Below are 14,947 nucleotides of genomic sequence, written 5' to 3'. Positions count from 1 at the left end.
AAAATACCTGGAGACAAATGAAAATGAAAATACGACATGCCAAAATTTATGGGATACAGCAAAAGTGGTTTTAAGAGGGAAGTCTGTAGCAAAACAGGCCTACCCCAACAAACAAGAAAAATCTCAAATAAACAATCTAACAGTACACCTAAAGGAACTGGAAAAAGAAGAACAAACAAAGCCCCAAATCAGTAAAAGGAAGGAAATAATAAAAATCAGAGCAGAAATAAATGAAACAGAGACTAAAATGACAATAGAAAAAAATCAATGAAGCTAAGAGCTGGTTCTTTGAAAAGGTAAACAAAATTGACAGTCTTTAGCTAGACTCACCAAGAAAAATAGAAGGTTCAAATAAATAAAATCAGAAATGAAAGAGGAAAAATTACAACAGATACCTCAGAAATAAAAAAGATTATAAGAGAATACTATGAAAAGCTATATGCCAACAAATTGGATAATCTAGAGGAAATGGATAAATTCTTAGAATCATACAACATTCCAAAACTGAATCAAGAAGAAATGGAGAACTTGAATGGACCACTCACCTTACTGGAGATCAAAATAGTAATCAAAAACCTCCCAAAAAATAGAAGTCCGGGACCAGATGGCTTCCCTGGTGAATTCTACCAAACTTTGAAAGAAGACTTAATATGTATCCTTCTCAAACTCTTAAAAAAATTGAAGAGGAGGGGAAGCTTCCTAACTCCTTCTACAAGGCCAGCGTTACCCTGATACCAAAACCAGACAAGGACAACAGCAAAAAAGAAAATCACAGGCCAGTATCACTGATGAACATCAATGGAAAAATCCTCAAGAAAATACTAGCAAAGTGAATACAACAATACATTAAAAAGATCATAGACCATGATCAAGTGGGATTTATTCCAGGGATGCAGGGACAGTTCTGCATCTGCAAATCAATCAACGTGATACATCACATTAACAAAAAGAAGGAGGAAAATCACATGATTATCTCCACAGATGCAGAGAAAGCATTTGACAAGATACAGCATCCATTTATGATAAAAACTGAATAAAATTGGTTTAGAAGGAAAGTACCTCAACATAATAAAGGCAATATATAACAAACCTACAGCTAATATCATTCTCAATGGAGAAAAACTGAAAGCTATTCCTCTAAGAACAGGAAACAGACAAGAATGCCCTTTCACCACCCTTATTTAGCATAGTATTGGAAGTCCTAGCAGGAGCAGTCAGGCAAGAAAAAGAAATAAAAGGGATCCAAATTGGAAAGGAAGAAGTGAAACTGTCACTATTTGCAGATTACGTAACTTTATATATAGAAAACCCTAAAGAATCCACCAAAAAACTTTTAGAAGTAATAAATGAATATTGTAAAGTTGCAGGATACAAAATCAACATTCAAAAATCAGTTGTAGACTTAGTTGTAGGAGGAGAGCCAAGATGGCGCCGTGAGTAGTCCTCTTTGTCTCTCGCCCTTCGAGTCTACAATTATTTGGACACTTATCGCTTGACAAAGGATATCCAGACAGCACCTCAGGACGTCTGAGACACCCACGCGACTATACATCGGAAGGCGGATGGACTTTCCTCCGGGAGGATGTGGAAATAGGTGAAAACTCTCCGACCCCGACGGGCAGCCTAGTACCCGCAAGCGGCTTTCTTCCAACGGACGCCCCCAGAGGATCCACACACATCTAGGGCAGGAGCGAGAACACAACAGAGGAGCGACGGTGGAAACAGGTGACCAGAACCCTACCTAAACCCCCCGCAATTACTCCTAAACGCAGAGGGAAACCTTGGAGTTGCACACCTGAGCCCGCGGGGAGAGTCTCTCCCCGCCATTGGCGGGGAGACCCAGCCTGGTGCTCGGGGCGCCCGGAGGGTCCCAGAGAGAGACACGGAGGGCACGGAGGTCTCCCAGCTGCCGTTGCCCGCCCCGTGGGGCTAGGGATTGCCAGAGATCTCGGAGAGGACCGGGGCGGGGGAACTTTCAAAGGCCGGTTCTGCGACCCGGAGGGGAAGCGCTGGAGCTCCGCCAGGCAGCAGACAAAACTCTCTGTCTGCCATTAGCAGAGGGGCCACGCCCAGCATTCAGGGCTCCCGGCAGAGGCCCGGAGAGAAGCCCAGAGGGCGGGGCGACCCCCAGCTGCCGTTGCCCGCCCCGTGGGACTAGGGATTGCCGGAGATCTCGGAGAGGAGAGGACCGGGGCTGGGGGAACTTTCAAAGGCCGGTTCTGCGACCCGGAGGGGAAGTGCTGGAGCTCCGCCCGGGCAGCAGACAAAACTCTCTGTGTGCCGTTAGCAGAGGGGCCACGCTGAGCATTCACGGCTCCGGGAGAGGCCCGGAGAGAATCCCAGAGGGCGGGGCGACCCCCAGCTGCCGTTGCCCACCCCGTGAGGCTAGGGATTGCCGGAGATCTCGGAGAGGACTGGGGCTGGAGAGAGTTCCAGAGACCCAGCTTAGTAGCCTAGGGGGAAACCCTACAGGCTCACAGCAGCCTTAGGGAAAGCCTCTGCACAGCACCAGTAGAAGGCACCCAGCCGCCAGCCACAAGGCTGGAAGACCCCAGGGCAAAAGCAGCATAGCTAGGTGTACTAACCACAGACTGTAGAAGATGCCAATAGCTCTCCTGTGACCCATAGAGGACAAGTGAGATTTGGTGGGTGCCGACAGCAACGGAGCGACAAATATAAGTGATCCCACCCCTGGCCGCTGCAAAAGCCCATAACACCATTGCAGACCCCAAGGAGAGAGCGCATCTAGGTGGGCAACAACAGTAGGCACCTGCAGCCTGAAGCCCCCCTGTGACGGCCCCCACGGCAGAGGAGGGAATCCAAAGGGCCACTGTGGCTACGAAGAGGGGCCCAGGCCCAGTTAGCAACTACGGACAGGGTTCCTGGTTGGTGAAGTATAAACAGCTGCTCCCCCCACCGCAGCAGCTGAAACAAGTGAAAGGAGCAACTAAACTCCATCTCCATGCGGAGGCACAAATCAACAACATCAAGCAATATGAAAAAATACATTAAATCTCCAGAACAGAAAGAAAGTAACAAATACACAGAAAACAATCCCAAAGAAAATGAGATATATAACCTAAATGATGATGACTTCAAAACAGCTATCATTAAGATTCTCAATGAGTTAAGAGAGAATTCTGACCGACAACTCAATGAGTTCAGGAGCTATATCACAAAAGAGTTTGATACGATAAAGAAGAACCAAACAGAAATATTGGAAATGAAGAACACAATAGAGGAGATTAAGAAAAATCTAGATGCTCTGAACAGTAGGGCCGATAATATGGAGGAAAGAATTAGCAATTTGGAAGATGGCAATATAGAATTGTTGCAGGCAGAGGAGGAGAGAGAAGCAAGACTTAAAAGAAATGAAGAAACTCTCCGAGAATTATCAGACACAATTAGGAGATGCAACGTAAGGATTATAGGTATACCAGAGGGAGAAGAGAAGGAGAAAGGGGCAGAAAACCTATTCAAAGAAATAATGGCTGAGAACTTCCCAAATCTGGTGAGGGAGATGGATCTTCAGGTGACAGAAGCCAATAGATCTCCAAACTTTATCAATGCAAGAAGACCAACTCCACGGCATATAGTAGTGAAGCTAGCAAAAGTCAACGACAAGGAGAAAATATTAAGGACAGCCAGGCAAAAGAAACTAACCTACAAAGGAACCCCCATCAGGCTATCAGCAGATTTCTCAGCAGAAACTTTACAGGCTAGAAGAGAGTGGAATGATATATTCAAAAATCTGAAGGACAAAAATCTACAGCCGAGAATTCTCTACCCAGCGAAAATATCCTTCAAATACGATGGAGAAATAAAAACTTTCCCAGATAAACAAAAATTAAGGGAGTTCATTGCCACAAAACCTCCTCTTCAGGAAATCCTCAGGAAAACCCTCATTCCTGAAAAATCCAAAAAAGGAAAGGGGCTACAAAACCAAGAGCAGAGGAGATAAGTAGAAGGACAACAACAGAGAGTAGCAGCTCTACATCAGAACAGATTAAACCATGGGACGAGAAACAAAGGAAACTGAAGAAAACCGGAAAACAAGACACAAAATGGTAGTGGTAGGCCCCCACGTCTCAATAATCACTCTAAATGTAAATGGATTGAACTCCCCAATCAAAAGACACAGAGTGGCAGGATGGATCAAAGAACAAGATCCAACAATATGCTGCCTCCAGGAAACACACCTCAGCCCCAAAGACAAACACAGACTCAGAGTGAAGGGATGGAGAACAATACTCCAAGCTAATAATGAACAAAAGAAAGCAGGTGTCGCTATACTAATATCAGACAAGGTAGATTTCAAAGCAAAACAGATAAAGAAAGATAAAGAGGGACAGTATATAATGATAAAAGGGACTCTCCACCAAGAAGACATAACACTTATAAATATATACGCACCCAACACAGGAGCACCAAAATTTGTAAAGCAACTCTTAATAGAACTAAAAGAAGACATCAACAACAATACAATAATAGTAGGGGACCTCAACACACCATTAACACCAATGGACAGAACATCCAGACGGAAAATCAACAAGGAAATAATAGAATTAAATGAAAAATTAGACCAGATGGACTTAATAGATATATATAGAACACTTCATCCAAAAACAGCAGGTTACACATTCTTCTCAAGTGCACATGGAACATTCTCAAGGATTGACCATATTTTGGGAACCAAAGCAAACATCAATAAATACAAGAGAGTTGAAATAATATCAAGCATCTTTTCTGATCATAACGCTATTAAACTAGAAATCAACTACAAGAAAAAAGCAGAGAAAGGTGCAAAAATGTGGAGACTAAACAACACGCTTCTCAACAAACAATGGATCATTGAAGAAATTAAAGAAGAAATCAAATATTATCTGGAGACAAATGAAAATGAGAACACGACATACCAAATCATTTGGGATGCAGCAAAAGCAGTCCTAAGAGGGAAATTCATCGCAATACAGGCTCACCTCACTAAACAAGAAAAAGCTCACGTAAGCAACCTCAAACGACACCTAACAGAACTAGAAAAAGAAGAACAAACAAAGCCCAGAGTCAGTAGAAGGAGGGAAATAATAAAAATAAGAGCAGAAATAAGCGATATTGAAACAAAAAAGACAATAGAAAGGATCAATGAAACAAAGAGTTGGTTCTTCGAAAGAATTAACAAAATTGACAAACCCCTAGCCAGACTCACCAAGAAAAGAAGAGAGAAATCGCAAATTAATAAAATCAGGAATGACAGAGGAGAAATCACAACAGATACCAATGAAATACAAGAGATCATAAGAGAATACTATGAAAAACTATATGCCAACAAATTGAACAACCTGGAAGAAATGGACAAATTCCTAGACTCCTACAATCTCCCCAAACTGAATCAGGAAGAAATGGAGAATCTGAATAGACCAATCACAAGTAAGGAAATAGAAACGGTAATCAAAAACCTCCCCAAAAACAAGAGTCCAGGACCAGACGGCTTCTCTGGAGAATTCTACCAAACATTCAAAGAAGACTTAATACCTATTCTCCTCAAACTGTTCCAGAAAATTGAGAAAGATGGAGAACTCCCTAACACATTCTATGAAGCCAACATCACTCTGATCCCCAAACCTGACAAGGACAACACAAAGAAGGAGAACTACAGGCCGATATCACTGATGAACATAGATGCAAAAATCCTCAACAAAATTTTGGCAAACCGATTACAGCAATACATCAAAAAGATTATACACCATGATCAAGTGGGATTTATACCAGGGACACAGGGATGGTTCAACATCCGCAAGTCAATCAACGTGATACACTACATCAACAAAATGAAAAACAAAAACCACATGATCATCTCAATAGATGCAGAGAAAGCATTCGACAAGATCCAACACCCATTTATGATAAAAACCCTCAGTAAAATGGGTATAGAAGGAAAGTACCTCAACATAATAAAGGCCATATATGATAGACCCACAGCCAACATCATACTCAATGGACAAAAGCTGAAAGCCATCCCTCTGAGGACAGGAACAAGACAAGGGTGCCCACTTTCACCACTCCTATTCAACATAGTACTGGAGGTGCTGGCCAGAGCAATTCGGCAGGAAAAAGAAATAAAAGGAATCCAAATAGGTAACGAAGAAGTAAAACTCTCGTTGTTTGCAGACGACATGATCTTATACATAGAAAACCCCAAAGAATCCACAGAAAAACTATTAGAAATAATCAACAACTACAGCAAAGTAGCAGGGTATAAAATTAACGTGCATAAATCAGTAGCATTTCTATACACTAACAATAAACTAACAGAAAAAGAACTCAAGAACTCTATCCCATTCACAATCGCAACGAAAAGAATAAAATACCTTGGGATAAACTTAACCAAGGAAGTGAAGGATCTATACAATGAAAACTACAAGACTTTCTTGAAAGAAATAGGCGATGACATAAAGAGATGGAAAAACATTCCTTGTACATGGATTGGAAGAATAAACATAGTTAAAATGTCCATACTACCTAAAGCAATATACAGATTCAATGCTATCCCAATCAGAATCCCAAGAACATTCTTCACAGAAATTGAACAAACAATCCTAAAATTCATATGGGGGAACAAAAGACCGCGAATTGCTAAAGCAATCCTGAGCAAGAAAAACAAAGCCGGCGGAATCACAATCCCCGATTTCAAAACATACTACAAAGCTACAGTGATCAAAACAGCATGGTACTGGTGCAAAAACAGGTCCACAGATCAATGGAACAGAATTGAAAGCCCAGAGATAAAACCACACATCTATGGACAGCTAATCTTCGACAAAGGAGCAGAGGGCCTACAATGGAGAAAAGAAAGTCTCTTCAACAAATGGTGCTGGGAAAACTGGACAGCCACATGCAAAAGATTGAAAATTGACCATTCTTTTTCACCACACACCAAAATAAACTCAAAATGGATCAAAGACCTAAAGATTAGGCCTGAGACAATAAGTCTTTTGGAAGAGAATATAGGCAGTACACTCTTTGACATCAGTTTCAAAAGAATCTTTTTGGACACTGTAACTCCTCAGTTGAGGGAAACAATAGAAAGAATAAACAAATGGGACTTCATCAGACTAAAGAGCTTCTTCAAGGCAAGGGAAAACAGAATTGAAACAAAAAAACAGCTCACTAATTGGGAAAAAATATTTACAAGCCACTTATCCGACAAAGGGTTAATCTCCATAATATACAAAGAACTCACACTGCTTAACAACAAAAAAACAAACAACCCGATCAAAAAATGGGCAGAGGACATGAACAGACATTTCTCAAAAGAAGATATGAATATGGCCAATAGACACATGAAAAGATGTTCATCATCGCTAATCATCAGGGAAATGCAAATCAAAACTACACTAAGATATCACCTTACCCCCGTTAGATTGGCAAAAACATCCAAAACCAAGAACGACAAATGTTGGAGAGGTTGTGGAGAAAGAGGAACCCTCATACACTGTTGGTGGGAATGCAAACTGGTACAGCCACTATGGAAAACAGTATGGAGATTTCTCAAAAAGTTAAAAATAGAAATACCCTATGACCCAGCCATCCCATTACTGGGTATCTATCCTAAGAACCTGATAACAGATATCTCAAGAGTCCGTTGCACCCCTATGTTCATCGCAGCATTATTTACAATAGCCAAGACGTGGAACCAGCCTACATGCCCAGAAACTGATGACTGGATAAAGAAGATGTGGTATATATACACAATGGAATACTACTCAGCCATAAAAAAAGACGAAATTGGCCCATTCACAACAACGTGGATGGACCTCGAGGGCATTATGTTAAGCGAAATAAGTCAGTCAGAGAAAGACGATCTCTATATGACTCCACTCATAGGTGGAAATTAGTATATTGAGAAGGAGATCTGATCGGTGGTTACCAGGGAAAAGGGTGGGTGGGGGGAGGGTACGGAGGGGGAAGTGGTGTACCCACAACATGACTAACAAAAATGTACAACTGAAATCTCACAAGCTTGTAATCTATCATAACATTAATAAAAATAAATAAATAAATAAATAAATAAAAACTAAAAAAAAAAAAAATCAGTTGTATTTCTATACACTAACAACAACATAGCAGAAAGAGAAATTAGGAATACAATCCCATTTACAGTTGCAACAAAAAGAATAAAATACCTAAGAATAAATTTAACCAAAGAAGTAAAAGACCTGTATGCTGAAAACTATAAAACATTGTTGACAGAAATTGAAGAAGACACAGAGAAATGGAAAGATATTCTGTGCTCCTGGATTGGAAGAATTAACATAGTTAAAATGTCCATACTTCCTAAAACAATCTACAGATTCAGTGCAATCCCTATCAAAGTTCCAACAACATTTTTCACAGGAAGAGAACAAAGAATCCTAAAATTTATATGGAACAACAAAAGACCCCAAATAGCCAAAGGAATGTTGAGAAAAAAGAACAAAGCTGGAGGTATCACACTTCCAGATTTCAAAATATGCTACAAAGCTATAGTAATCAAAACAGCATGGTACTAGCACAAAAACAGACACACAGATCACTGGAATGGAATTGAGAGCCCAGAAATAAACCCACACATCTGCAGACGGCTAATTATTGACAAGGGAGCCAAGAACATACAAAGAAGAAAGGAAAGTCTCTTCAATAAATGGTGTTGGGAAAACTAGACAACCACATGGTAAAGAGTGAAAGTAGACCATTATCTTACATCATACACAAAAATTAACTCAAAGTGGATTAAAGACTTGAATGTAAGACCTGATACCATGAAACTTCTAGAAGAAAACATAGGCAGTACACTGATTGACGTTGGTGTTAGCAGTGTATTTTCAAGGACCATGTCTGACCAGGCAAGGGTCAGAAAAAATAAACAAATGGGACTATACCAAACTAAAAATCTCCTGCACAGCAAAGGAAACCATCAACAAAATGAAAAGACATCCTAACAATTGAGACAAGATATTTGCAAACCATATATTGGATGAGGGGTTAATATCCAAAATATATAAAGAACTAATAGATCTCAACAACAAAAACCTAACAACCCAATTTAAAAATGGGCAGAAGATCTACACAGACATTTCTCCAAGGAAGATTTACAGATGACCAACAGGCCATGAAAAGATACTCAACATCACTAATTATCAGGGAAATGCAAATCAAACTACAATGAGATATCACCTCATGCCCATCAGAATGCCTATAATTAACAAGACAGGAAATAAATGTTGGAGAGGATGTGGAGAAAAGGGAACTCTCATACACTGCTGGTGGGAGTGCAAACTGGTGCAGCCACTATGGAAAATAGTATGGAGATTTCGCAAAAAATTAAGACTAGAACTGCCATACTATCCAACTGTTCCACTCTGCATATTTGTCCAAAGAACATGAAAACATGAATGTGTAAACATATACGCACCCCTATGTTCATTGCGGCATTATTCTCAATAGACAAGACTTGGGAGCAACCTAGGTGCCCATCAAGGGATGAATGGATAAAGAAGATGTGATATATATACATAATGGAATATTACTCAGCCATAAAAAACGATGAAATCTGGCCATTTGTGACAACATGGATGGACCTTACAGGTATTATGCTAAGTGAAGTAAGTTCAGAGGGAGAAAGTCACATACCGTGTATCACTCGTAAATAGAAGGTGAAAACAAACAGAAACAAACACATAGAGACAGAGATTGGATTGGTGGCTACCAGAGGGGAAGGGCAGAGGGAGCAGGGTGATGGGGTGATTAGGCACGTGTGTATGGTGATGGATTATAATTAGTCTTTGGGTGATGAACATGATGTAATCTACAAAGGAATAGAAATATAATGATGTACACCTCAAATTTATGTAGTATTGTAAACCAATGTTACCACAATTAAAATTAGCAGGGATGAGAAAGAATAAGGTTGCTTTCTGCTTATGCTTTATTGAGCCCAGCTCCTCCTTCATTAATTGATTATATACAGCTATAGCTCACTTGCCATATCAGATTTATTCTCAACAGTTTCTAATGCAGTTTAAGTTTATACTTTGGTTTTCCACTTGACAAATTATAAAATTGGAAATATGTTACCTAGATATACTCAGGAAAGATTTTGGTACCGATTTGTAACATAATATTTTGCAGTGTAAGAAATAATTTCACTTCACACTTCTTTTCAGTTGTGTATTCATCATCATTCTGCCCTTAAAATGGCCACTTCAATAAGAATCTTCCCTTGCTCTTTCTTTTTACAAATTCTAAGATTGGTAGCTTTATCAGTTTTTGTTAGATCAGTTAATGGCATATTTTAATTAGTATTTATCTCCTTCGTATTTCTCACTTCATAGATAGTGTTTTCATTTATCTGATAAATCTACATATAAATCATTTTATTTCAGATTTTTTATTAAAATATTTTCTTAAGAGATTATATATTATCCTGCCTTTTTGAATAGTATAGTATGCAGAACATAGACTTCATGTTATCTTGTTCATCAGTGTAGTGTAATGATATTATCCATTAGCAGTTGAAGTGGTCAGCACTAAATTAATAGTGATTTAGTTTAGATGGTAGATCCATGGGGTCTTCTTTTTCTTTTCTTTTTGTTTTTTGACTTTAATAATGAAAAAAGACTTTATTAAAAATGGAGGCGCCAGCCCAGTGGCACAGCGGTTAAGTGCGCACATTCTACTTCAGTGGCCTGGGGTTCACCAGTTTGGATTCTGGGTGCAGACATGGCACTGCTTGGCAAGCCACACTGTGGTAGGCGTCCCACATAGAACATAGAGGAAGATGGGCATGGATGTTAGCTCAGGGCCAGTCTTCCTCAGCAAAAAGAGGAGGATTGGCAGCAGATGTTAGCTCAAGGCTAATCTTCCTCAAAAAATAAATAATAAATAAATAAAAAGATTGTAAAAAATGGAAAATACGTAAAGATACAAGATTTATTATCAAGAAATAATACAACTAATTTAAGAAATAAAAAGTCTATCTTTTAGGGGCTGGCCCCGTGGCCGAGTGGTTAAGTTCGCGCGCTCCGCTGCAGGCGGCCCAGTGTTTCGTTGGTTTGAATCCTGGGCGCGGACATGGCGCTGCTCATCAGACCACGCTGAGGCAGCGTCCCACATGCCACAACTAGAGGAACCCACAACGAAGAATACACAACTATGTACCGGGGGGCTTTGGGGAGAAAAAGGAAAAAATAAAATCTTTAAAAAAAAAAAAAAAGTCTATCTTTTATATGGTCATCTTACAATAAGTACCTTAAGTAATTTGACCATCTTTTTTAAAATAACAGCTTTATTTAGATATAGTTTACATACCATACACCTCACCTGTTTAAAATGTACAATGGAGTGGTTTTTACTAAATTCACAGAATTGTGCAAATAACACCAGTCAATTTTAGAATATTTTAATCACCCCCCTCCCAAAAAAAACCTTACGTGGTAGCAATTGCTCCTCTTTCCCCTACCCCCAGCCCTAGGCAGCCAGTAATCCACTTTCTGTGTTTATAGATTTGCCTGTTCTGGACATTTCATATAAATGGAATCTACATTATATAGTCTTTTGTGACTGGCTTCTTTCACAGAGCATAATGTTTTCAAGGTTTATCCATATGGTGACATGTATCAGTACTTCATTCCTTTTTATGGCTGAATAATATTCAGTTATATGGATATATACCACGTGTTGTTTGTCCATTCATCAGATGATGGACATTTGGGATGTTTCCACTTTTTAGTTGTTATAAGTAATTCTGCTCTTAACGTTCATGTACAAGTTTTTCTGTGGACATCTTTTCATTTCTCTTAGATCTTATATCTAGGGGTAGAATTGCTGAGTTATACGGTATCTCTGTGTTTAACCTTTTGAGGACATGTCATATCGATTTCCAAAATGCTGTACCATTTTACACTCCCATCAGTTTAGGAGGGTTCTAATTTCTCCACATCCTTGCCAACACTCATCATCTACCTTTTTGATTATAGCCATCCTAGTGGATGTGAAGTGGTATCACATTGTAGTTTTGATTTCCATAACCTGAGGCTAATAATGTTGAATATCTTTTCATATGCTTATTTGCCTTTTTTATATATCTTCCTTGGAGAAATGCTATTCATATCCCTTACCCATTTTTAAATTGGGTTACTTGTCTTTTTATTATTAAGTTATAAGAGTTATTTATATATTCTACATACAAGTTCCTTATCAAATATATAATCTGTAAATATTTTCTCTCATCCTGTGGGTTTATTTTCACATCCTTCATGGTGTCCCTTGCAGCACAAAAGTTTATAATTTTGTTAAAGTCCACTTTATCTCTTTTTTCTTTCATTGCTTTGTTGCTTGTGCTTTTGGTGTCATAATTTTAAAAACTGCCTAATTCACAAAGATTTACACCTATGTTTTCTTCTAGTAGTTATATAGTTTTAGCTCTTAACGTTTGGGTCTTTGATCTATTTTGAGTTATTTTTGTATATGATTTGAGGTCTAGGGGTCCAGCTTCAACTTTCTGCATATAGATAACCAGTTTTAACCCTTGTTTATAATCTGTGTTATTTTTTTTTCATTTTAGGCCCCTGCACAATGTCTACCAGGACAGTGGCAGTGGGGTGTTCCTCAGGTAAATATTAGCTTTTTCATTGTGTTTTTGTGAGGACTGCATAAATATTAAAGTCAGGAGAACTAGATTTGAGACCTTCCTCTTCTATTTATTAACTGTGATGCCTTTGGCAGTTTGTTGAATCACTGTATTTCTCAGCTTCCTTATTTGTAAAATGGAAGTGATGATACTATACCTTTGTAAGTTTCCTCACATGATTTTTGTGAATATCAAATGAGATTGTATAAGTGAAAGCATTTTATAAATGAGTGCTATATAAACATGAAAAATTATTTTTACAATTAGTATTATTGGAAAATTTAGCATTTTTCTAGCTTCAGATTTTGCTTCAGTTTGATTTATGCTCCTAAATAAGTATTTCATCTCCCAACTTTCAATAACAAATAGTGTACCACGAAAAAGATTGTTTAATGACATTTCCTACCTCCCTGGGAAGTCACAAAACTGAGGATAGATGCTTATGCAATATACTATAGCTTATAATATTATAACCTTTAACAGTGATCTTAATATAATTGTTATCTGAATTTATATATGAGGTTCTGAAGCACTAAGAACTTTTAGCACTTACTGGTGATAAAGTTCTTTAATGACATCTACACAACTGGAATTTATAACAATCCAGAGATCCTAGTTTGCTTCTAAGATACTTCTGTACCATCCCTGAAAAAGAAAGTTAGGAAAATATGAAACAAATATTTCTTTCATTTGTTGGGTAATCATTTGGTTTAATTGAAATAACTAATCACATTTGAAATAGAAATATGGTTTTGTGTTTTAGTCTCCTGCCTCTTCTGCTCCGTTCTTATACCTGCAACCTTCTGAGGTTATTTATCAACCAATGGAAATTGCACAAGATGGTGGATGTGTTCCTCCTCCACTGTCTCTGATGGAAGCTTCAGTTGCAGAGGTATGTATTAGTCTAAAAGTAATTTATCTATAAGTATCTCATCTTTTTTTTTTTAAGATTGGCACCTGAGCTACCATCTGTTGCCAATCATTTTTTCTTTTTTTTTCTTCTTCTCCCCAAAACCCCCTAGTACATAGTTGTATATTCCAGTTGTAGGTCCTTCTGGATCTGCTGTGTGTGACACCACCTCAGTATGGCTTGATGAGCAGTGCTGGGTCCACACCCAGGAACCGAACCACTGAAACCCTGGGCCACTGAAGCGGAGCCGGCGAACTTAACCACTCGGCCATGGGGCCAGCCCCTATGATTACCTCATCTTAACATTTATTTCTTTTTCTTTTCTAAAAATATTTGTTCAAGACTCTCATTGAAGCTGCACATCTTAGGTTTTCTTTGATTTATTCATGGCGTTTCCTCTTTTTATATCTAAGAATGCTAGATCTTAGATTTCTTCACTAACTAGTTCTGAACCATTTCTAAAGTCAACTGTTCACTGTACTAGACTAATCCCTGACTCAGTCTTTTTGAAAGAGTAAGATACCAAGTGCTTCTACTTCCTCTGATTTGCCTGTCAGTCTGTATTGTTGCTAACATTCTGTCAATTGAAAGCATATAAAAGTTGTCAAAGAAGAAAAAAACCTAAAAGAATATTCTTCCTTCAAAAATGTAAATCAAATTTATTTTATAGCTACAAATTATATCTATCATCTTTCGTGTCTTTAAATTATATTCCTGAACCATTACTAATAACCTCACCATCTATGTGCCAGGAACTGTATGTAGTATATTTAAAGTCAGTGTTGTGAAAGATTAGGAAATTAGCACCCACCTCTCAATTTGAGTTTATTGTAATTTTTTTATATTGCTAAAGTTTATAACATTATAATTTTGTTCTGGAACAGTAATTTCCATGGTTGGATCTTTTTTTTTCCTGAGGAAGATTTCCCCTGACCTAACGCTTGTGCCAGTCTTCCTCTATTTTTTCTATGTGACTCACCACCACAGCATGGCTGACAAGTGCTGTAGGTCTGCACCCAGGATCCAAACCTGCAAATCTGGGCCGCCAATGCAGAGCACCCTGAACTTAACCACTGTGCCACAGGGCCAGCCCCCTACAGTTTGATCTTAATGTTTACTATTAGTACTTTTACTGAATTTCTCCCTTCCTCATCTCACCCTCCATTTATTACTTGATTGACTGAATCTGCAAGTACTCTTTGTTAAAGAAGGCTATGGATGCTACACTCCCTGAGTTCTTACTTGCCTGTTTGCTCAACATGTTTGTTGTCTATAAATCTGAAAGCAAGTAAGACTAGCTATAAAATAGCTGAATCATACTTGTATTCATTTGCTAAGGCTGTTGAAACAAAGTACCACAAACTTGGGTG

The 14,947-nt window shown here is 38.7% G+C and overlaps 1 protein-coding gene across 5 annotated transcripts in view; it reads left to right on the top strand.

Moving 5' to 3' along the window:
- The window catches only part of BOLL (boule homolog, RNA binding protein), a 96,013-nt gene that overhangs the window by 18,003 nt on the left and 63,063 nt on the right, over positions 1–14,947 (top strand). For all 5 annotated transcript variants that reach the window (XR_011528503.1, XM_070580497.1, XM_070580496.1 and 2 more), the window contains exons 8-9: positions 12,602–12,649; positions 13,431–13,559. Coding sequence is in view for 4 of the 5 variants with exons in the window: in XM_070580497.1 (XP_070436598.1) it covers positions 12,602–12,649; positions 13,431–13,559 (177 nt within the window). In the remaining variant the exon portion in view is untranslated. The remainder of the gene's footprint in view (positions 1–12,601; positions 12,650–13,430; positions 13,560–14,947) is intronic.

Source organism: Equus przewalskii, chromosome 17, assembly GCF_037783145.1.
Source record: "Equus przewalskii isolate Varuska chromosome 17, EquPr2, whole genome shotgun sequence".
Lineage (NCBI taxonomy): Eukaryota > Metazoa > Chordata > Mammalia > Perissodactyla > Equidae > Equus > Equus przewalskii.
The sequence above is the reverse complement of the archived record's forward strand: the minus strand, read 5'-3'. Positions and strand labels throughout refer to the sequence as shown.